Here is a 25,090-nt window from a genome sequence, read left to right on the forward strand (position 1 = left end):
TTTGACCGTTGGAGAGCAGTGTCCGGTCTTACAAGTTATACCTTTTTAAAGCTTTGTTATCTGATGTTTTCTATGATTCTTGTAACTGTTTTTACTGATACCTTGTTTATTGCATAGTGGTGTTGTTTCTGTTTGCTGGTTGTGTTCCTGTGAATATTTATTGTTCTTAGAGACGCCTGATTTAAAAAAAAAAAGATTAAATAACAATAAAACAATAAATAAAAAAGGTGTACAGTATTTCACAAATTTAATAGGAACAAAAATGTCAAATGTGTTAATGGCAGAGTATTAGAAACAGAGGATTCCTGTAGCCTAAACAGGTGGTTGTGGTGTGGCTGTAGAGTATCGTCAGTAATAGGTTTATGAGGTAGATTTGTGTCCTAAATAGGTCACTGTGACATAGTTAAGTCAGACATCATCTGACCTGTAACTGACATCACTTATATTAAATGGTATTTATATTCAGCTGCAGGCAGATTGGTACATTGTGACATTTTACATCTAGGCTAAAGGCATTTATTTAAAGCTGACTGCAGTGTGTCTTCTGTAGATGTAAAGCTTAAGGCATTAGGAATATTATTTCCTTGTTAACGTATTCTGAAGAAGTAATGGTATTTTTACCTCAGGTGAGAACATTTCTATTTGTGGAAGTTTGTTGTCAACCAAAAACCCAGTAAACTGTTTAAATCCATAATGCTTTAAAGCTACTTTTACTGAACAGCAGTCATTGTTGCAGAATGTGAAGGGTTTAATACTAAATGCTGTAACAGTAGCATAAGACTCAATAAGTTAATGTTAGCTACTGGTCATAAAAAGGCTGTAGCAGCAAAACCGTCTGTATTGAACTGAGTAAAGGAACTCGTTATTGTCGTTTTTAATGAAGAATGTTATTTCTTCCGTACAAAGTTACTGTAGTTAAAACAATATTTTAGGCTAATTTCCACACAGTATCTCACATTTTTGTAAATGTTTGAATTTATCTTTTCATTTGACAACACTGAAGAAATGACACTTTGCTACAATGTAAAGTAGTGAGTGCTTGTATAACAGTGTAAATTTGCCATTAACAAAACCGCTGGCAACAAAAGTGAGTACACCCAAAAGTAAAAATGTCCAAAAGCGTCAATATTTTGTGTGGCCACCATTATTTTCAGCACTGCCTTAACCCCCTTGGGCATGAAGTTCACCAGAGCTTCACAGGTTGCCACTGGAGTCCTGTTCCACTCCTCCATGACGATGGAGCTGGTGATAGTTGAACCTTGTACTCCTTCACCTTCCGTTTGAGGATGTCCCACAGTTGCTCAATAGGGTTGAGGTCTGGAGACCTGCTTGGCGAGTCCATCACCCGTACCCTCAGCTTTAGCAAGGCAGTGGTCGTCTTGGAGGTCTGTTTGGGGTCGTTATCATGTTTGAATACTGCCCTGCGGCCCAGTCTCCGAAGGGAGGGGATCATGCTCTGCTTCAGCATGTCACAGTACATGTTTGCATTCATGGTTCCCTCAATGAACTGTAGCTCCCCTGTGCTGGCAGCACTCATGCAGCCCCAGACCATGACACTCCCACCACTATGCTTGACTGTAGGCAAGACACACTTGCCTTTGTACTCGTCACCTGGTTGCTGCCACATATGCTTGACACCATCTGAATCAAATCATCAGATCACCGGCCATGGTTCCAGTAATCATGTCCTTAGTCTGCTTGTCTTCAGCAAACCATTTGCGGGCTTTCTTGGGCATCATCTTTAGAAGAGGCTTCCTTCTGGGATGACAGACATGCAAATTAATTTGATGCAGTGTGTGGTGTATGGTCTGAGCTCTGACAGGCTGACCCCCCACCCCTTCAACCTCTGCAGCAAAGCTGGCAGCACTCATACGTCTATTTCCCAAAGACAACCTCTGGATATGACGCTGAGCACTTGCACTCAACTTCTTTGGTCGACCATGGCGAGGCCTGTTCTGAGTGGAACCAGTCCTGTTGAACCGCTGTATGGTCTTGGCCACCACACTGCAGCTTAGTTTCAGGGTCTTGGCTATCTTCTTATAGCCTAGGTCATCTTTATGTAGAGCAAAAATTATATTTTTCAGATCCTCAGAGAGTTCTTTGCAATGAGGTGCCATGTTGAACCTCCAGTGACCATTCACACCAGAGACCTTGTAACATTTACATTTACTCATTTGGCAGACGCTTTTATCCAAAGCGACTTACATTTGAGGAACAACATACAATCATTAACAGAGCATAAAATACAGCACGAGATCTACAACTGACAATACATATTAATAAAAGCAGCAATAAATACTAGTAAGCGCTAATGGCACATATCGCATCAATGGGGTAAATACCTAGGGAAAGAAGTAAGAGTTAACAAATTGCAATAAATACAAGATAATTGTAAGGGGATAGAAGCGTAGTGGCCGAGAAGGAACGTAAACTTGTATTATGGAGTTTAGGTAGAAAGGTGCAGACCCAGTAGTCACTCTGTATGCAAGCATTAGTGACTTGAATCTGATTCTGGAGGTCATGGGTAGCCAGTGGAGGTCACACAGCAATGGAGTGACATGAGTCCTTTTGGGCTGCATGTCATTCCATTGCTGTGTGACCTCCACTGGCTACCCACTGACGACTCACATGACACCGGTGAGGGAAAATGGCTAATTGGACCCAATTTGGACATTTTTTTACTTAGAGGTGTACTCACTTTTGTTGCCAGTGGTTTAGACATTAATGGCTGTGTGATGTGTTATTTTGAGGGGACAGCAAATTTACACTGTTATACAAGCTGTACATTCACTACTTTACATTTTACATTGCAGTCAAAGTGTCATTTCTTCAGTGCTGTGACACGAAAAGATATAATCAAATATTTATAAAAATGTGAGGGGTGTACTCACTTTTGTGAGATACTGTAGCTATCTGAAGAACTGAAGAAGTGATATCTTTCCAGTCACAGTGAGCACAGAGATTAACCTTGTTCTTTTCAGATACGCTAATGGTAAATTAAGAAACACATTCGGCCTTTCACAGTTAGTCCAACATGTATGCTGAGAAGTGTTACATCACCTGAAATCCCTCTGTTGGCTAGACGTCAGCTGATTAAGCTGTTTACCTACAATGTTAACCCTTTGTTTAAGGTTCCTGTTGTCAAAAATAAACCAGTTAACAGAGCATTTCTGTTTTCTGGCTGTCTGCCACCGCTCGTTAGTTTCTTTTACTACATAAATTACAGATGCAGATTTTTCCATTTTATCCAAATATAAGAAATAGGCTCTCATCACTCGGAGTGGAGTTTTTTGTTAGCAGCAATTGAGTTTATTACAAATACTGCTGGTTGTGTACTTATTTCTGTTGTACTTTATAGCACGGGTCTTAAGTAATAAGTCATCATCCCAAAAGTTTTAGACAGTGCACCTCATTCTGAAAGATCAAATGAATTGCTTTTAGAGCAAAAGACTGTTTTAATTCTAACAGAATGTGACAGAGACCGTAGCAGGAAAAACCCACCAACCCACCCTGCTCCTTTGTCCTCCTGTACACCTCCCTCTCTCTCACACCATCTGCTCTCCACATTGTACACTTCATTGCTTTCCTTCCTTCCCTCTCGCACCCTATTTCCATCACCATCACCTCTTGCCTTTCACCTGCTCACCATTTTTACTTCCCTCTGATCTTGGGTTTTTTTTTCAGGCACCATATATTGGAATATTGTTCAGTTTCTATAGTTACAGGGTCATAGTTAACATGGGTTATAACATTTCAGGGTGGCCTTGAGAATTGCAGCAGGTGGCATTATGAGCATGAGGTCTGTTGTGATGTCTTTAAAATGTTGCAAAACATAAAATCTGAAGTAGCTGCATTTTTATCTGCTGACCATATTTCACACTGTCACAAGCATATTTAAGAAACTTACCCAGGTGGAAGCTGATATTTGAGCTATAGGTATGTTACATACATAACGTACATGCATTGAGATATATGTCATTACTATGTAGATGATGCAATTATATATTTCTTAAACGATACTGAGCATATATTGAAATGTACTATTAACACTGAGCTTTTTCAGTCAAAATGAATGAACTTAAAGCTGCATCAATCAATATTGTTATATTAATAATGGATCAAATAACTGTGTGATGGGAAAGGGGTTAGTCATATTGATGAACCTACAGAGAATCTGATTCTGCAGTTGCCTTAGCTCTACGTAGCATTTTAGCATCTTTTAGCTCATTGCTTTGGTTTTATGGCCAACAGATTCACTGTTTTGATTCCGTCTCACTGCTGAGTGCTAATGTTGTTCATTGTCTGCCACACGTTCACCATATCATCTTTATATGGAGATAATGTTCTGTTTACAGATTTGTGCTCAGACTAAAGATGGCCAAACGAATATCAGCTAATTGGAGCTATCTAGCAGAGTTTCAGAAGTAGGACCACACCTCAATCATGCCACTCATTGCATTTCCATAAATAGACGCCTAACCCATCTCCTCTTCTTTGCTCTCATATTTTGTCACTTCTTATTCTGTTTGACTAATGTTTTGACAGTGCTGTTTTAAGATTCTGCATGCCTTATGTTGAAAGAATCGGAGAAAGACAAGCTGCACTGTGAAAAACATGCTAAAATATAGAAGATGCATCAGAAGAGAAAGTAGTTCAGGCTCTCTTTTCATCTGGCCTCAGTGCCACAGGCTGTTTTTCCTTAAGCTGTACACAGTAGCTTCATCACTATTCATCTGATCTGCTGAAACAGAAAGCATTTGTGTCCATCATTTGCTGTAACTGGCGACAGCAATGTGTTTTTTTATCGAAGCAAAAATTCCAGCAGTGCTTCAGCAAACATGAATCAGAAAGTGAGGCTCTCTGCGGCACCAATTTGTATAATCACTACTGTAATAAGTAGCGTCGTTTGTTATCATTATGTGCATTTATTGAGATGTTGGAGGGGGGTTCGGCAGACCAGAATCTCATTTAGGAACCAGGTTTTACTTCGTTCCTGTTCATCACAGCTTGTCTTATGTAACCTCGACCGCAGGGAGGCAATCAGTCTGTGCTGCTATGAAAACGATGCAACCCAGTGCAACGTGGTCTTTATAACTGATGTTGTTTGTATCGTGAACAACTTATTAGCAAAAGATTTCTTTTAACGCATGTAGTGTAGAGCGAAACTGTCTTCTAACAAATACAGGAGGAAATATTTCAAAGTATGCATCATCTGACTATGTTGAGGCTGTCATCAAGTCTTAGGCATGATATGTTGCCAGTAAATAGACATTTTGTATAATTTTCATTCTTAAAATATAGTTTTTTCTGTTTTTGCTGCCTCTTCTTCAGAAAATCAGAAGCAGCAGGACGCAGGTGTTAGTGTTCACCAACTGTTGACCTTTAGTAGACCATTATGTTTAAATAGTCATCTAACATGCACTTCTGCCCTTCTGCTAACAAGGGAACATTGGCAGAGTTCAACAATGGTCTCTCAGAGGATAAAAGGCAATAAAACAGTATTCTCTCTAGCAAGCGCCCAAAAACCTAGGCAGTTCTTTACTAGTAGCATATCTCAGTTTTTGGTGAAATCCTATCATGAGAAGATGATCATAGCGTGCTGTCATTATTCAAAATTCTGTTAAGGATTTCTGTCAAATTATAATTATTAATGAACAAAATTAGCTGTTAAGGTTTTAGTACTACATTTGTATAAAGTTTTCTTTTCTGATGCAACCCATACAGTTCATTGCTTTAAACATCAATGCAATTAACTGGACATCAATAGTGGTTAAATGTCTACTCTAGAGTTGTGCAATGTCCACTGAAATGATATATGACGATGTCCACAGTGAAACATTGCGATGGACGATATCGTTCAGTGTGGGGCATCTTATGGGCTACTTTCCTACTTTCTTTTGTACTTTTTATATGTATTTATTAGGGGTGTGACGAGACACTTAACCCACGAGACGAGACCAGATTTGAGATTGGGTTTACGAGATCGAGCCCAGATTTTAATACTATTTTTAAGAAATCTTTAATGCTTAATTATATGAAAATTCTGAGCATGAAACACTTTATTTCCTGCATTCTGATGAATTTTTCTGCAGCAGTTTATGGTGATTTTTTTATTTTATTTATATAAAGAGAAACACAAAATTCAGGTGGCAGGTGCCTATTCAAAATCTATAACCTAACTATAACAGAATATAAGTCAGTGTAGCTCTCAAGTCATTCTGTGTTGCTTTCAGATCTATTTCTCCTGTAGATCAACTTATTTAATATCATCCCTGCTATTTCATGATTTAGTCTTGCCTCCGGGAAGTAACCTCTTTAAATGTGATTGTGGCAACTTTTCACCATAATGATAAAAAAAATTTTTAATTTAGTTATAAACTCCAAGACTTTAATAGCTCCTTTGTTTCAGCAGATTTTTTGCTCATGGTCAAAACTTTCTGCACATTCAGAATCTTTCCCACAGATGTGTGTTCTCTGACATGTCCAGAGAAAAGGCAGAATATTACCAGACTAACGTCATCATTTAATGAGAAGCGTACCTGCCCTATACTCTGCAGTGCATTATGTTTTTGATCCGCTGGTAATGTTATCCCCTTGAGACCATTTGACCGATGCAGTTTGGGACTGCATGTGAAACACGTGTGAAAGTACAGAAACACTTGTGATCAGGCAGAAATTTCACCACAAATCCATACATGTTAACTTCCGGTGCAGCTCACAGTCCCACACAGAGCAGGCTGCTTTTTAGATGTTTATGTTGCAAAACTCTACCAGCTACGTTACCACTCGTCACAGCTCTCTGGACCAGTGACTGTGTATATAAAAAGGTCTGGACTCACAGCGCGAGTGGGTTCAGCTGATTACTATTACAGCGTACGCCGGTGTCAGTCTGCTGGGTGGAGCTGATTCGCTCCATGAGTCTATCTTTTCAGTTATACATTTGTATTTCACTGCGTGAGAAAATTAATGTGTGGCTTGACGGCGTGTGAAAAATGTAATTTGCGTGAGTCTCGCGAGACAGCTTTTTACCTGACGAGAATGCTCGTCACAATATTATATTATATATTAATCTCGTGCCACGAGATCTAGTCACACCCCTTTTTTATGTTGGATATTAATTACAATTTCGAGCCCATCCTCACCTACTTACCCAGCCTTTCCTTACTTTTCCTCTCTTTTGCCCATGCTAAAGCTACCTCCATTAAGCAGATCATCTGGTTTATAAAAATATTTTATATACTTGTCACAGTTTGCTCCTCAGTCCCTCACTCCAGCCACGTTCCCACTTCCTCACACATTCATTGCCATTCTCGTCCTGTCAACCAGATGCCCTCTGACTTTTTCTCCTGTCCCAGTCAACTCACTCCCACATCCAGCTACTTCCTTCTGCCCTGTGCAGTAAATTCTTTCCCTCTCGTCCCATTCACCAGACCTTCCCCGCCCACCTGCTCACCTGTTTCCACTCTTCCTCATCAGCCCTGCAGATACGTAACCAGCTCATTCCCACTCATCGGGGACATCCCAAGTCTCTTAGTTGATTTCCTTGCTCCTCGCTTGAACCAGAAGTCATTCTGGTCCACCTTCTTGCAGGCCGTCCTTTTACTGACCAACACGCCCTCTTATTGGATATTGGTTATTGATTGGACGCTGCAGCAGATCGGAGTTTTATACCAGAGTGAAGACAGATAACAGATTAAACTCAAGTGTATCTCCAACACAAGTTTTATATTTGATTTGTTTTGTGATTTACCCCCATCTAGTTAAAAATATGTGTTCATCATAGGCCTGAACAGCAAAAGGACCGCAGACAACTTTCTTCATTTATTAGAAAAAAAATTAATTATGGATACAATTAAAGTCAGTCTGTAAGCCTGAAACACAAATATATCATCATCATAATTCCAAACCATTGGCTTTCATATGAGTTACATCATTTCAATTTCCCATGAAACATTTGGCCTAAAAAATAATTTCAAATGTTCAAAAGACACCATGATAATATTCTGTGTTATTCAATAATGATTTCACACTCAGAATATCAAAAAATAGAGTTGATTGAGTGAATAATTAATAGAAACGCATTCTGCCAGTAGAAATGAATCCCCTCCATACCTTTGAGCTTGTCTGCTTGCTGGTAGTCCACCGAGTCCGATGATGACATTCCTCCTCGTTAACGGTGTTATTCTTTGATGACTATAGAGTCCAATTCTTGATCCACAAGTTATATTGCAAAGTCTGAGTTAGAGGGAGCAGACATGGCTGTGTGTCTCCTTGGTCTTTTCTGTTATTTTTTCACATTCCTCTCCATTTCCAGCTGTTTTATACCTGTGTAGCAGAGCTCCTACCAGTTGGAACGGTTGATAGCAGCTTGCTCCAGTCATAAGTGGTCAATGCAACATTTCTTCAGTTTTTAGCTGGCTTTTGTGCCGCTTCTAACCACCTGCAGACTGGCAGCCCAGATGAAGTTGTCCGTACAGGACAGGACCTGAAGTGGCAGGCCACAGTACACAGTATAAATACAGAATGCAGCGGTTGTTATTCATATGCAGGTTACAGAGAGACAACATACCGCTCTTGCAGTGATAACTGTGCATTTTATTAGTGTTGTGTTAGTGTGTAGAGCACATCAGCTCCATCAAAGTCTGTACAGCTGTTAAAGTGAAATGACATCTGATCCAGCTGCAATCAACTGTCGCTGTCGCTTCATATGATGCCGCGAAAGAAAAGACGCATCATTTCTCTAAAAACATTTCTCCTCTACTCGCATGGTTGCGTCTTAGTCCCTCCCAGTGAGGATGCACAGAGAGACGCAAGGAAAAGAGGGAAATGTGGATGCAATCGAGAGACTTGTATGTACTCATACTCAGTTCATCCTAGCTGCATTGTTGATTTTGCTTTTGTATTCGGGTTTCCGCTACCTGGACCTGTATCTGCCTACCTGTTTTTTGGCTGCCAGGGTACTTTCCCAGTTTTGCAACAATTCCACTTATGTCATTACTATTCATAGTGATGTAACCACAGAGCATAGTAGTGAAGGCAGTCAGCCCAGCGGATGTGAGCGGATATTGATCAGTGACTGTGGTAAATCACCTTGCAGTGTTTCCCCTAGGATGGAGTTTTAGCAGCGGAGGTGAAGCAGAATTTTTGTCTGAATATAAAACCCCAACACAACATGTCTAAGCGACATTGCTCTTGTGTCCATGAGCATGCGCTGCACATTAGAATAGCTAAAAATGTCAGTGTTTTCCCAGTTTAATGTGAGCTTTAGATTAATACCCCAACACAACATGTCTAAGCGACATGGGGGGTTAGGGGGTACTCCCCAAGACGTTTACGTTTTCCAATGAAAAGTATGTAATTTCACGTCAACAACACAACAATTATTTTCACCATACCTCCAAATAATAACCAAATAGTTGGAAATGCTAGAGCAGATAATAAATAAAGATCAGTCTAGTGGGGAGGAACTACAACCTTGAGATTTGGGGAAAGTAATTTGGTTGGTTTTGATGCTCTCCACAGTGATGTTACATTTATGGCACAGCATGTTTTGGTCATCACCCCAATGTCCATGTTTGTCTTTTGTGTCTTCATTTTACAGCTTTTGACATAATATAAAAAAATGGGCAACATGAGAAACCTCCTCCCTTCTGAGGTGCATTTTATTTGCACATTAAAATCCAAAAAGAAACATCTCCTCATTCTTTTAAAAGGACTAGCTTGCATCACTAATTAGCTTTACTAACCTCAGCTCCTCCAGTCACCACAGTCCTTTCTTTTCCTAACAACCACTATTCAGACTCATCTGAAAACTGACAAATAATTGTTGAAGTTATTGAAGCGTTCCTGCTCAGCTGCGCAGTCTGAAGGGGAGGGGAGATGTTAGCTAGCGCACACAGGCTTCACTTTTCCAGCAGGTGGGGAAACAACAAACTTTTCTTGGTCTTGAGAAGCCAACACACTGTAACCGACACCGTACATTTACTGCCAGAATATTTTCCTCTGCTTGCGTTCACCGTCACTTTCTGCCGCTCGGACAATCAAACACTCGCTACGCACCTCCCGATTCCTTACAGGAGTTACGCTGTTATAACGGCATCTGTCACGTAAGTTAGATGTTTTGTATAGAACGAGGAGAAGAAGCATTTATTTTGTCAACTTCTGTCTGATAGCCACCATTAGCTTACCCACTGTACGATGCTTACTACATCAGCAAGTTAATTAGATTTAATACATTTCATTTGATATTGCGTTACATTCTACAGTTCATTTTTATAAATTCTACAAAATAAGAAACATGAAAATGGAGAGATTGTGTTGGATTTTATATCCATTATTTAAGTTTGTGCACACACAAATTCAAAGCAAGATCAAATGCCCAAATAAGATCTAATTATAGATCTATTTCTTAATAGTGCTGATAAATGTTAATCAGGTTATGCTAACACAAATTAGGAGTATAATACAGTACAATTAGTGTAATTATAGTGTTTACATGACAATTTCCACAGAATTGCCTTAATCTGGTTTTAAGTGTTCATGTGAATAAACATCAGCTGGATCAAAGCAAGCAAACCGTAGGTGTAAATGCAGTCTTAGAAACAATAGGGCTTTCCTCCCTTGATTGCAACTAATCATCGCGGCAGCTCAGCATCTCTGGTCAGATCTCAGACTCTGCTGTGATTAGTCAGTCAGGTCCCAAGATTGTAATGGCTTTTCATCTCTGCCACGGAGAAGAGCATGTATCGCACATACACACATGCTCGTAAAAAGGACTCGCTGTCAAACCATGATGCACAGCCATCACCTCGAGAGAGCGATGCGGCTGCCTGCCTCTAAAGAGATCCACTGACATAGGAGCGATGGATTAGAAGGGTTGGTGGAACGGGAATGATTGAGAAATGGGGAAAAAAAGAAACATTTTTGTGCTTTAGCATCTGTAGATGACTTGAAATTTAAAATGATGCATTTATTGTGTTATTTTCATTGTAGATTGATTGAAAGTCTGTAAAAAAGCAATAAAGTTAAAGAGAGGAAATAAGACAGATTCATGGAGAGGGTGAATATGTGATGAAGCTGATTCATGCCAACATGGCAAGGCAAACAAAAAAATGAATGATGGCTAAATTCCATGGAGCTGCTTCTGTTTCAGGGTCCTGGTATTGTGCTGGTTGGTTCACTGTCATGGCTTACTGGGACACTTGAATAAATGGCGCCCCATCGTTAATGTTATTAGTTGTCGTTTTTTTACAACCTCTTGTTGTATAACTGTGTATGGCATCACAGTAAATCCATACATCCAAAAACAGCATAACAATTACAAAAGACTAAGCTGCAACATTAAATTGAACAAAAAAGGTAACAAAGTTTTATAAAAAAAAAAAAATTCCATGACTGTGAGAAGCTTGGTATCAAACCTGGACTCCATTAGAGTCTAGGGTCAAGAAACCTATCCAGATATTTGAATTCTAACAAAAACCTGGTTGACTTGTAAAATTAAGGATTATTTCTTGTGAGGAACTCTATGTCTCTATGTCTCTGCCAAAGGAATTCGAACTGCTAGCATTAAATGTCTCTCTAAATCCTAATAATAATATGGCAGTAATCAGGGCCTGTTTGGTCCTGGTTCAGCTGCCGTGTCTGCTCACTGGGAGCTGAAACCAGTCCGCACAGAGTAATGTGTGACACATCCTTCTGTAGCTTTGTGTTTTTACAGGAAACAGGGAGGCAAATAGCACTACGCCATCTGTTCCATAGAAATGTTCTGCTTAAAGTAATCCCTATGAGTAATCCCTGAAATGTACTTGTAATCTGATTACGTCTTTTTTTTTTCTGTACTGTAACAGAATACAGCTACTAATTTTTTGTATCCTGATTACGTAACAAGTTACATGTAATCCATTACTCCCCAACCACTGCACCAACATATTAAAAGTGTAAAGAAAGACTTTAAACATTTTGTTGAGCAGGCTTTTCTTCATGATTTATTTCTCTGTGGTATCACAAGGTTATGTTCTATTCCTGACCCCAAGCCATTTTTTAATCTTTATAAATAAGCATGCTCCCTTTTAAGAAATACAGAGTAAAAAATAGATCCTTGGTTCTCACCTTAAATCTCAGAGATGTTAAGGTAAGGGATGTAGCATGGGCAAAAGCACAAGGTTCAAAGTCCTCTACGGATTGGCAGATCTTTATAGTTGAGAAACAAATGTGTCAGGGCAATTAGAAATTCTAAGTCAGTCAGTTATTTTGTTGATACCCTGACCTTAGTAAGCGACCCTTTTTTTTTAAATCATCACTTTTTAGACTTAGTAATATGGAATACCGTACTCCTTCACAATAATGCCTTCCCTTAGATATCCCATTTATGAAAAACTGAAAAATGTTAAACCTTAGAACAGTTTACGCTTCTATAGAACAATGTTTTATGTCCCTGTTTTTCATAATGTACCTGCTTTGTCTCTGTGTAATGTACCCGTTTTACTGTCTTTTTCTTTGTGTTTTTTTAACTATATATTTATCAATCTATCGAGCATTGTTTTGTGTTTTTTGGGTAATTTTTTTCTTTATATACCAGCAATGTGTTTTCTGGGCTCCAGCTGCATGTGCATCCTTAATTGTATGTACACTGGAGTTTGTTCCAAAATCAGTCCCTTGTTCACTCAATCACTACTACTTAGTATAGGCACATTGATACATATCAGGGTGCTGTGACCTTTGACCTCTGTCATATATATGTTTTGAATTTTCTTTATTGTTTATCAAAAGACATAAGCTGAACGGAGGGAATTTGACAATCCTTCAGCCTTGTCTTACTGGCTGTGTGTATGTGTGTGCCATTGTGTTCATTGTGTGTGTACTGTATGTTTGCCGTTGATGTGTGTGTGTGTGACCTTGTATGTGCCCCTCTGTGCTTTTCATGCTTGTCTTTGTGTGTTTATGTGTATGCGCTTGCTTTTAATATGTTTTTGCCTATGTGTGTTAGTGGTACTGCCCTTACATCTGTATCTGTGCTTGGGTGTATGTATGTGTGTGTGTCTGTGTGTTCTTGTGTGGGTACTGCTGTCTGATTGCCATGGTGTCCTTACGCAAACGCTTATGCAACCATGCAGCCTGGTGGCTGATCTCCCTTTTGCTGTTCGTGCGTGCGCGCGTGCGTCTGTGTGTTTATCCCTTTCTTGTCATTCCCAGACATGCCTGCGTCTGAAACCCAACCAGTCGCTGCCCTCTTTGAAGAGAGAGAGGATTAGCAATTAATTCTGATCTCTTTTTTTCAGAAACTTCATTAGAGTTAAACTTCTACAGGCTCTAATCTGATCTGTCGCCGTGACGACGCCCCACAGATGCGTGCACAAAGTTGCACGCATGCACATGTTCCCTTTTGTGCATTCTTGTGCCTCTGTGGTGTTGTATGTGCACATTTGTGGCCACGGGTGTGTATTAGGGCTTGTGTACAAATGCCTCTGTATGTGTGTGTGTCCTTAATTACACTTTAAAGCATAACAAAGTATAAACATGCAATATATAGATAATACTACAAGGTTGGTTGGCTGCTACTACTACTACTACTACTTATTATAATTTTATTATTATACAATTATTATTATTATTATATTACTAGTAATATTACAATTATTGCGTCTGTGTTGCTGCAGTTACTACGTACATGCTGCTTACTTATGTTGGCACTTTTTTCTACAATTTGCAAATATACTGTAACATGCAAACATTTAGATCAGATAATATTGTGAAGTGAAGGAAGGGGTAATCCTCCAGCAGGGGGAGCTATGTGTCTGCACAGATGATGAACCAGAGCCAGTTCCCAACTGTATGTATACCTGAACAAGTCATTTCTTGTGGTCTGAAGTCATTAAATATCAAACTAAATATTGAAAGAATCTACCAGAGGGGAGAAATTGTAGATGAACAATTGTGTTTCTTGGGTCAAACGTGAGTTTCCTTTTTTTACCAGCATTGATGGGTTTCATTCTGTTTGCATACAAAGAGTTGCACTCTAAATATGTCAGAATATTTTACTGCTTTAGTAGGAGTTTTTGTTTTTTTCTTTTCTTTCTTTTCTCTTTTTTTAAGCCTACGTGCTGGCAATAGCTGTGTCTGCAGGCATTATGTTTTCAGGTGACCTTGGGAATTTCTTTAATTTTGGCACAAACATCCACTTGGTCTAAAGGATTAACTGATTAGAGTTCAAACAGATGTTTGAAAGGAAAGTGGTGACAAAGGTGAACTTTACTATGACATTATAATGTCCTGGAAAACTCATCATTGGCCCTTATTTAACACCATAACTCAGGAGCAGAACGGGAGGTTCGGTTTTGTGTACCTGTTTAGCCAATACAGCTATAATAATCCTTCATTAATCTGTTCAACAATGTATATTCACTGGAATCAAGTTACATTTAGCCAAACAAAATGCGCTCTATACCTTTTTATTTAATTCCTTCAAAGTATTCCCCACATATATTATGTGAGTCTGGGCAGACATGGATGTAAACTGCAATTTGACTGGTTCGTGGAGGTGTACAACCACAGGCCGGTCATTCTAGTTTCAGTATAGTTAATAGTTCAGCTGATATCACAGGGTTTTTTTTAAATCATGTTTTTCTTCCCCATGGAACATCAATCAAGCTTTGTTGAGTTGTTTTGATAAAATATTGCAAATACTATTAATTTTCATAAATCCTGTTTTTTTTTGTTTGTTTTTTTATAGTGCACCCAAGGGGATATCGATCAAGATGATGTTGCTTTATTTATTTTAAGGATGGCATTTATCTGTTTTTGCAAATTAACTCTTCAAATTCTCTGTCAAAGAAGCTGCAAAAAAAGGTGATTGATCTAAAATGTGGATTAAAATTGTGCTGCTGTGACGATAATGGAATTTAATTTATTTCCTTTTTAAGATCAGAACATGAAGGAGGTATAGCTGTCTCACTGGAAAGATTGTATCTAGGGAGATTTTTCATCATCTGCATTAAAAACATCTTTATGGCATACAGAGACACAAACTCACGCAAATAAGGAATAATCTAGGAATATTCAGGATGTTTTGGATATTTTGGATACTGCATAAGAAACATAGAAAAGTCCATTAATAAAAATCCAGTTGGGAATCAGTACGAAGGATAAATATATGAGAATGCATTTTCTAACATTTTTGACACTTTCAAAAATAACATGAAAATGTTATGAGGTATGTTAAACACCTCTGCAGGGTAAATGATGTATAAACGAGAGTGTGTGTGTGTGAGTGAGGTAGCACATGCCTCAAAGCTTCCACATACTCTTGGCTGGAAACAACTACAGCTCATAAATTACCAGAAGTCTCCCCCCTCCCCCCTGGGTTACAGCCATGTGTGTATGTGTGCGCGACAGATTGTGTGCAGGCATGCCAACTTTTCTAACAAACATACACTGACACACACACTCCTCTGCAGGGTATCCGGTGGCGAGCTGTTCGACCGAATTGTGGAAAAAGGTTTCTACACGGAGAAGGATGCGAGCACGTTGATCCGACAAGTCTTGGACGCTGTGAACTACCTGCACAAGATGGGCATTGTACACAGAGACCTGAAGGTACTATAACACACACTCCCACATTTTAAATCCACACGAGTGGTTTGTTCTCACTTGACGGCCAATGATTTACTGCAGCAACAAGGGCAGTGGCTCCACACATGCAGTGCATTGTGGGTCAGTGTGGCGTGTGCCGGCTGTTTGAAGAGAGGGGATTGGTCAGAGCCTCCATAAACCAGCACAGTGTAAAATGGGGAAAGAAAGAGGGTTGTATATGTTATTTTCTTTATTAGCCGGATTTTTCTCTGACGTTAACAAATAATAACAAAATAATAATGAAAACCACAAAATAGAATTAAAAGACTTCATTCTTTCTTTTCTCTCTGTATCCTCCCTCCAGCCAGAGAATTTGCTGTATTTTAATCCCCAAGATGAGTCAAAGATCATGATCAGCGACTTTGGTCTTTCCAAGATGGAGGGCAGCGGTGATGTCATGTCCACTGCCTGCGGCACCCCGGGATATGTGGGTAAGTTGGTCAGTCGCCCCTTGCCTCAATCATTTCATTCTCCTTCATCATCCCCCTGTCAAGCTTTCCATTCTTGCACGGCACATAAAGTATGTTGTATATGATGATAATGGTGCCAAATGTGCAACTCTTTTGAAACAACTGAGACTATATTTCAGACAGACGTAGTACCCTAGGTCACTGCTATAAGCTGTAAGGTACCGTTCCTATGTTCCCCAGATTCATTTGGCACATAATGGAAACATGACAACAGGTCCTCTGTTCAGAGGGTCGTATCTTCTCCAGTTCCAGGGGAGGGGTTTAGAGAATAGGCACTTGATTTTGTGTTTACATAAACAGCATGGTTTGGTGATGGATGTCATAGCTCACACACAAGTTTTTATTTCTCATGAACCTATTTACACTCACGTGTCCCGAGGTATGAGTGTAAATATAAACCGAGCTGTCTTTACTTTATTTTCTTCAGGTGTCAGTTCAACAAAACACATGAAAAATTCAAAGAGCGCATGTTTCCATCTGACACCAATTATATTTCCTGCATCATCTTTGTTCATTCACTGTGATCTGGAGGGCTGTGTGTGCGCATGTGTTTGTACTAATATATTTGTGTGTGTGGGGGCTCAAATAGTCAAGTCTATGTGCACCTCACATGCTCACCAATTGTACTTATCACTCCCTGACAGACCACCCTACTCTGAAGAGTCAACATGGAACAGAGCAGAACTGGGGGGGGTGTGTGTGTGTGTGTGTGTGTTGTTAGGAGAGACAGATGTTCAGTGTTGACTGCACACACACTTCCATGTTGGAACACAAATAGACTGGTTGTTCTGACAAACATCACATGAACTCTCACATAAACAAATCTGTTAGAGAAATACAGACGGACAGATACATAAATAACAGTTTCAAATTTTATGGTGGACTGTTGAAATTGATTTTGTAGCACCCCCAACAGACCAACCAAGTTAAACCCCACTGGAGTTCATGTTGTGTAACAACAGTTCAGTATTTTTAAAAGTTTTAGAAGTTATATGACTCAGATATACACATGCGGAGGCACACACTCACTCAAAATAATAAGAGATTTGACTTTAAACGGTCAAATCCTCAAGTATCTTTTCCCTCGCTCTTGTCATCACATGTCATCCAACTATCCCATCCAGCTCATTTTGGGCTTCACCCCCGACCCCCAGCCTCTTCGCCCTCCTACAGAGGTTTGCTTGGCCACAAGGCATTTCCACTCCAGACAATGTGTGTCTAAATATAACTCAGAACGCACCAAATGAAAACCAGACCTGAGCGATGTGCATGTGCACATGCAAACACATGTTTTGTTTTACTATACTTCCCCTTCCCCTGACAAAGTCACCTCCCTGGGCCCATAGAGTTCTCCAACAGAAATCAAATTTGGCATGTTCACAAAGGCTGTGGAACTATTGTTGAATGTGTCACTGTAAGAAAATGACATTATATTTACTGCAGCTTGGGGTCTGTTCATTAACTGATGGCAGTAGTAAAACTAAGTTTTAAAATGGTAGGAAGTTGAAATTCCTAAAGAACTATAAATTCCTGGAAAACACATTTTTGAAGAGTCCTGCATGTTTTATCATCCTGTCGAATTGCAATGACCTTCTCTCCATTACACATTAATCTATTGGTTTACAGTTGGATCCCTCACTGTCTGCAACTTTTATTTAACAAAATTACAATATTATTCTTAATTATAAATGAAGAATGTCATGAAACCATTTAATGGTACATGCCCGACCAAAATATCTGCTGTATCAGTGCTGGTAATATTTATGAAACTAGAATCAACTGTTAGATGTATTACACCTGCAAGCAGCTCCACTTTAATAGTCTTCCAGTGACATCTCCATTTTTACAGAACAGAAAAAATAATACTAAATGAACCAGAGGTAGCCAAGAAGGGTAATTTCATATCCATTGTCACTGGCCAGATGTTAAAAAAATAAATAAAATTATGTATGTAAACATGTTGATGTAGATATTTTAATTCAAGGAATAAGTCAATGCAAAACCTCAGTTTTCTGTATTTGTCTTCATCTCAGCATCATTCCAAAAAGTAACCTTACAGTTTAAAATGCAAAAGATAGACACACACAGTACCTTTGGCCTGATTTTGTTGTTTTCTTCCACAACAAATTGAGACAAACTCTCTTAAAGCTCATGTTAATGAGACACAAATTGCAGCACAACACTTGTTTGAAAACAGCTAAAAAGAACCAAAAAAGAGACTCAAACCTCATCAGCAAAAAGTCCAAAGATGGAGAGGTCCTACACAGTGTTTGACAGGTGATTTGTAGAAATTCCAAAGCAATGACAGCACAGCAACAGAAAATTTGTAATAAATCAGATTACTACCATATTTTATACATTTACTCTCTTTCAGTATAATTGACCCTAAACTCACTTTTTCAAGTAGTGAGCACCATGTACAATGACCTCAGTGTGTAAAAATGTCCTAATTCTGAATCCAGAAAAGCAAGAACACACACACACACCTTCACAGTGAGTCAGGATAGACCTATAAACAAAGCTAAGCACTCATTCAGCACATGCGTGCAAAGTTTATATTTTGACCCAGATATGAGTGGTATTTTTTTCATATCTTGCTATGTGTGTACGTACGCGTGCCAAGTCTATTTTGATCCAGCCTTGAGTGTGTGCGTGTATGTGTGAGGTGATGTTATGGTGAGCTCAATGTAGTCAGTAATTTGCTCTGTCCGAGGCTCGGTAATGAGCTGCACAGGAAGGTCAGGCTGGGCCGGTCTGGCTTAAACACCAGTATTATATGATAACTGCAGAGCAGGGAAACATTTAGAAGCAAGGCTGATTTTACAAAATAGCAGTTAGCTTTATGTTGAACTATAGGAAAACTAAAAGTCTTTCAAGAAAAAGATTTAACCATCATTACATCACAACATCATTGCTTTGTTTGGATTTTTGTTCTGGGTCCATCCTGGCTTTAGGTTAGATAGTTATGGGTCTTTGTCGTGCCAGGTACAACTATTTGCAGCCGTGAGAGCCTGTACCTCCTGCAGAAAATTTCCCACCGTTAACCCAAGTGACATGTGATTTTAATTTGGACAGACATATTTTCTCAGCCTCATAAAACAGCTACATTTTCGTTTAAAAGCCGGACAGCAGTTTTAACTGCACCTCAAGCAGACAAGAAAGTAAAAACGCTGCTATAAACACAATGCAGATTTAAGCTTAGTTAAACAAACTCCCAGCTACTGCAAAATGGAGTTCCACATAGCAAAAACAAGTAAGCAAGGCTAACCAGGTTTGTCTTTCACTTTCAGCCCCAGAGGTTCTTGCCCAGAAGCCATACAGTAAGGCAGTGGACTGCTGGTCCATTGGAGTGATCGCCTACATCCTGTAAGTACCAACTCTTCTTCTCTGTCAGTTTCTTAATACATTAATACCCCATTAATACAGCATGTCATATAATGCAAATTGCATTTGATGTCATTTATTATCACAAAAGTTGTGTTACAATAATGAAAAAGTGGAAAAACCTGTGTGGTTGTTCCTTATAAATACTACTTTGTGACAGTGAGTCAGCATGAACAACTGAAGCAGCTATAAGTCTACAATTACAACAATCATTGATTTTATTATCTGCACACATATGATTTCGTACTGTGTGTCCTACATGTCAGAATGCTATGTATGACATCACACCGTACTTTTTCACTACTTGTTATGTAATAGACAAGCACTGATTTAATCAATAGTGAGCAAAAAAATTTAATTGTGGACACTTTTAGTGTGGCATGACTGTAATTCTCACTAACTACAGTCTGTAATGTAATGTTCTGCATTGTGGGATTGTTATCAGGAAGTCGTGTACATGCCATGGATACTTTTTTCATACCATCATGGGAATTAGTTTGCGCGCTATGTAAAGCATAAATTTCACTACAGATTTCAGACTCGCAAATAAAATGGCAGACAGTAAATATGGCGCACTGCATAGTAAATGGGGAGTGATTTTGGACACAGCGCTATTGCTCTGAAGATGTGTAGTGTAGTAACGTGTCTACTCACCACATTGCTCGCTTGCTTCCGTTAAAAACATGTCAGCTCTTGACATACGTGCAAGAGCAATATTCTGATGAAAGCTTATGGAGTGAAAATAAAGAAAATATTATTTACCTGTGTTTTACAAGATTTAAAAATGTAATGAAGGTTTTGTGAAGTGAAAAAATATATACTTATATATAAAATACAGATGTCAGGGCGACAGGCCTGTAGTCATTTAATCTCTGGATTAAATGACTACAGGCCTGTCGCCCTGACATCTATAGTCATGAAGTCCTTTGAAAGACTGGTGTTGGTCCACCTGAAGAACATTACAGGCCCCTTGCTGGACCCCCTGCAGTTTGCATACAGGGATAACAGGTGATGATGCAGTCAACTTGAGACTGCGTTACATCCTGCAACACCTCTACTGTCCAGGGACATATGCAAGGATCCTATTTGTGGACTTCAGCTCAATGTTCAACACCATCCCGGACATCCTCAGCACCAAACTCACCCAGCTCACTGTGCCAGCCTCCACCTGTCAGTGGATCACAGACTTCCTGAGTGACAGGAGTCAACAGGTCAGACTGGGAAACATCACATCCAGCACCTGGACTATCAGCACTGGCGCCCCCCAGGGGTGTGTGCTCTCCACACTGCTCTTCTCCCTCTACACCAACGACTGCACCTCAGGAAACCCATCTGTCAAACTCGCTGACGACACAACGGTCGTCGGCCTACAGACGGGAGGTTGATCAGCTGGTTCTCTGGTGCGGTTAGAACAACCTGGAGCTTAACACGCTTAAAACTGTGGAGATGACTGTGGACTTCAGGAGGAGCCCCCCCATCACCATACTCAACAGCCCTGTGTCTGCTGTGGAAACCCTCAGGTTTCTGGGTTCCACCATATCCCAACACTGACACCATCATCAAGAAGGCCCAGCAGAGGATGTACTGCCTACGCCAGCTCAAGAAGCTCAACCTGCCTAAGGAGCTGCTGATCCACTTTTACACAGCCATCATCCAGTCTATTCCGTCGAACATCTGCCACCAAAAAGGACAGGAGCAGACTACAACGGACAGTCAGGACTGCAGAAAAGATCATCGTTGCCAACCGCCCCATTCAGACTTATCATTAGCGCCGGAAATCATCTCGCCACCGGACACAACCTATTCCAGCTTCTCCCCTCTGGTAGGCGCTATAGAGCACTCTACGCCAAAACCAACAGACTCAGGAACAGTTTCTTCCCACTATCCATCACTCACGGTGTCAGACCAATTGCAGCCACCTACCTCAAGTTCATAACACTTGCACAAAATACTTACTTATTTATTCCAGATTCCATTGCACTATGCTCCATCACACTGTGTACATTTGTACATGCATGTGTACCTGCATATCACATCTACCTCCGACATGGACATAATTAATGATAATTATTTTACTCACTTTATCTGACTGAGGTTTGTTGGCCCTGACCATGGCTCTGAAACATCAGTAGCCAAACTGTGCTGTGTATTAATAAATCCATGGCACTGTCCGTGGTGCTGAAGTAGCAGACGGATTTTTATTGCACCTTTTTTTTTTTTTTTTTCTCAATCATGCCCTTGTATCAGTTTCATCTTGCATCTATAATATTCTCTAAACGATATACTATAAATGCTCAATTCTATTATGTATTGTAGCCGATATGTTGAAGAAATATTGTGAGCCAGGTTTCTAAGACTGATGAAGATTAAACATAGCATGGTTTATTGCGCCCGGCTGAGGAGATAGAGTGCCAGCATACAAGATTTGAACACGTCAAATGCCAACACCAAATCTTAAGGATTACATCTTTTGGTCCCTTTTATGTTTCTGTCTTCCCCCTAGTGCCTGTAGGTTTCCCTCTTAGGTCATCTTTAGCTAGCCTTAACCTAGAAAAACTAATCTATCTGATGTTTAGACTCCAATGCTTTGTCATATTGGAATCTATTCTATCCATGAGTTGTTCTCTAATCTGTGGGGCCAGTGAGTTCTTGTAAACATTATTGTAAGACTCAACCTTGTAAGATTCCCAGATAACACTGATATCTGCTAGCCTGACGCCTGAGCTAATGTCTCTACCTTATCAGGCTAACTGTCGCCTCCCTAACAAGGACAGTTACATGAGAGAAATAATAGAGCCAGTGTCAGTGAAGTGTGGGGTCAGCTAATGTCCCTAAGCTAGACCTGTCTTACCTTTCCCTGTTACATCATAAGACACCTGAGAATATTCTTTAACACTATATACTCTTTAGAGTAGTCACCTTCATGATCAAAGTGATAAGTAGCAACATGGAGTCGCCGAAAAGTGAGAGGATTATAGAGACACACTTCTGCCTGTAGTATTCCTATAATATTTATATAGGAGCTCCGGTGTTGAGCACTAGAGCAAAGGAGGTTTGACTGCCAATCCAAATAGGAAAATTCTAAAAAAATCCACATGCTTAAAAGTATATTCTCAAATACACACTGCTTTGTTTCACAAACACAAGACTTGTGCTGTGTCGTTTGGATCTACAATTTCTCACCTGATTGAGCATGTGTACCATACAATGGCTGAAGTCCTTACCGCAGCAGTAATAAAGGTGAAAAAACTGTCAGAAAATAAAAGGCTTTTTAATTAGTCCTCGCTAGCATCTCTTACTTGCTGACTGGCTATAGGAAAAGTGATTTCCTATGTGTTTGGTCAATATACATGGATTTTCGCCCCCCTACCCACGGGAAAACACTGCAACAAAGAGCAGTGTGTGAGAGGGTTTGTATCCACAGAAGGAAACTGACAAATGCAGGAACTCAGAGTGGAAGCTGTGTGAATTTGTGTGCAGAAATTGTAGATATGTAACTACAAGTGTACATTTTTACCTCACAAAACATTTTAAAATCTTATAAAAAGAGGGTAAATAATATTTTCACTCCATAGACTTAAGACTTACAGTACTTATCTCCATCCAATCAATTTGGAAACGCTTCTGCTTAGACTGTCTTATTCTTCACGTAGGAATCTGTAACAGTGCAACATCAATGGAAAATAAGAGTCAGACACACATATGACACAGAATGACTCACCACTAGCTAAGCTTGTACACACACACACAAAACCACTGGCTGAGTTGTGATGTATTACAAACTCATAAATTACATTTAAACCACCTTACATTCTTTCCATTATGCTAGTCAGCACTGGGTTGCCATGCACTAGCAAATGCAATGAAGGTTAGCTAATGCGTGCATGGAGCTTGATGCCCTCAAAGGTTATATAGCACAGCTCTGCACTGGGGCGAAACTTGTGTGTGTGTTGATATGTCTCTTGTGTGCCATCATTTGAGCCAGATGGAGCTTTGCTGAATGGCCTTGTATAGACATGGAGCTGCAGGCTACACTTCTTTTTCTCTGCTTTTTTTTTGTCCTCCCCCACCTATCACCACCACAAAGTGTGTGTGTGTGTGTGTGTGTGTGTGTGTGGTGTGTGTACATGTTTGCGTGTATGAGAACAGTAAAAACTACAGTATCTTTTGTGCTTATCCTAATGATTTGTGAATTGGTAATTTCACAGTGTGTCACATCTTTTTGTTTCCCTGTGTGCGTGTGAGCATGACCATGACCACTGTGTGTACTGTACTGTTGATGCCCGAAGCCACCACTTTAGTTGTTTTAAGGTGTTCATCTACACCTCCATTTTATGTGTGTGTGTGTGTGTGTGTGTGTGCCCCGCCTGATGGAGACATTTATTATCTTGAGCGTGAGGTCAGGTCGGAAATCTGAGGTCAGCAGCAGGTTAATGGGATACAGTGGGAGTGTGCAAGGTGACAGAGAGGAAAGCACAAACATTTGTGTGCCTAACGGATCTGTGATGTGACTGTGAGGTCAAGGTCTCCCCCCAAGCCACCCCCCCACCCCACACACTGTGTGTGTGTGTTTGTATGTGTCACAATGTGTGCATTTCTTTATGTCTGTAAACCACATGTCAAATTAAGCTTTTTCTATAAAAGTTTTTGGTACAGCTTCTATCTCAGTGGAGTAAGGGGAGAGCGAGAGAGAGAGACTCCCTGCTGGCAATTAGCACAATTAGCGTTGGGATTCAGACCTTGTTAGCTTTTAGCTGCTGCTCAGGTGGAAAGATCACATCAGGTAATCAGCCATGATAATCACCTGGGATTTTGTGTTTGTGGTGTGTGTGTGTGTGTGTGTGTGTGTGTGTGTGTGTGTGTGTGTTTGATGGAGTGGATGGTTAGCTGAGTAACGGGCGTGTCTTTTACCAAATGAACAACCAGAAAAACAAATGAAAAGCCTTTCTCATGGCAGGCAGAATCTTTCTTTCCGTTGTTTTTCTTTTACTCCTTTTTGTGTGTGTGTGTGTGTGTGTGTGTGTGTGTGTGTGTGTGTGTGTGTGTGTGTGTATCGATGGGGAACGGCATTTTAATGAGTTTTTATGAAAAGCTCTTGGTGCATCCAGAACCTCAGTAATGAGGTGAAGACGGGTTTTGGTTGAGTAGTAACTCTGCAGTTGGTTCACTTGGCTTATTGTGGCAAATCAGACCAGAGTTTCAGTTAATTTGTGTTCACAAACACTCAACCAGTAATCTCACGTTAACCTTATTTAACAGCCAACTCCTGCCAAGACTAGGAGTAAAGGGACTGTTACAGTGGATAGAAAGTCTACACACAAAATCCCAGGTTCTTATGATTTTTTTTAATTTAACCTTTATTTTACCAGGAAAGAAATCCATTGAGATTTTTAATCTCTTACAAGGATGTCCTGGCCAAGATGTGAAACAGCACACAGTGCAAGGTGCAAACAAGGCATTACATGTACAGCACAGCAGCATTATTCACAAAAGTAACAGTATTATTAAATTATTTACAACAAAGTATCAGATAAAAAGACATAAAAGCACAATGAAATTTAAACATATCATAATTTGACTAAATGTCACAGGTGCAAGATGTGTTTAAA

General features: G+C 39.8%; 1 protein-coding gene across 1 annotated transcript in view; it reads left to right on the forward strand.

Moving 5' to 3' along the window:
* camk1da (calcium/calmodulin-dependent protein kinase 1Da) overlaps positions 1-25,090 on the forward strand; it is a 79,216-nt gene that overhangs the window by 40,790 nt on the left and 13,336 nt on the right. Inside the window, exons 4-6 of the mRNA XM_046072730.1 lie at positions 15,453-15,591; positions 15,932-16,058; positions 19,388-19,463. Coding sequence (XP_045928686.1) covers positions 15,453-15,591; positions 15,932-16,058; positions 19,388-19,463 — 342 coding nt within the window. The remainder of the gene's footprint in view (positions 1-15,452; positions 15,592-15,931; positions 16,059-19,387; positions 19,464-25,090) is intronic.

Source organism: Micropterus dolomieu, linkage group LG16 (assembly GCF_021292245.1).
Source record: "Micropterus dolomieu isolate WLL.071019.BEF.003 ecotype Adirondacks linkage group LG16, ASM2129224v1, whole genome shotgun sequence".
NCBI lineage: Eukaryota > Metazoa > Chordata > Actinopteri > Centrarchiformes > Centrarchidae > Micropterus > Micropterus dolomieu.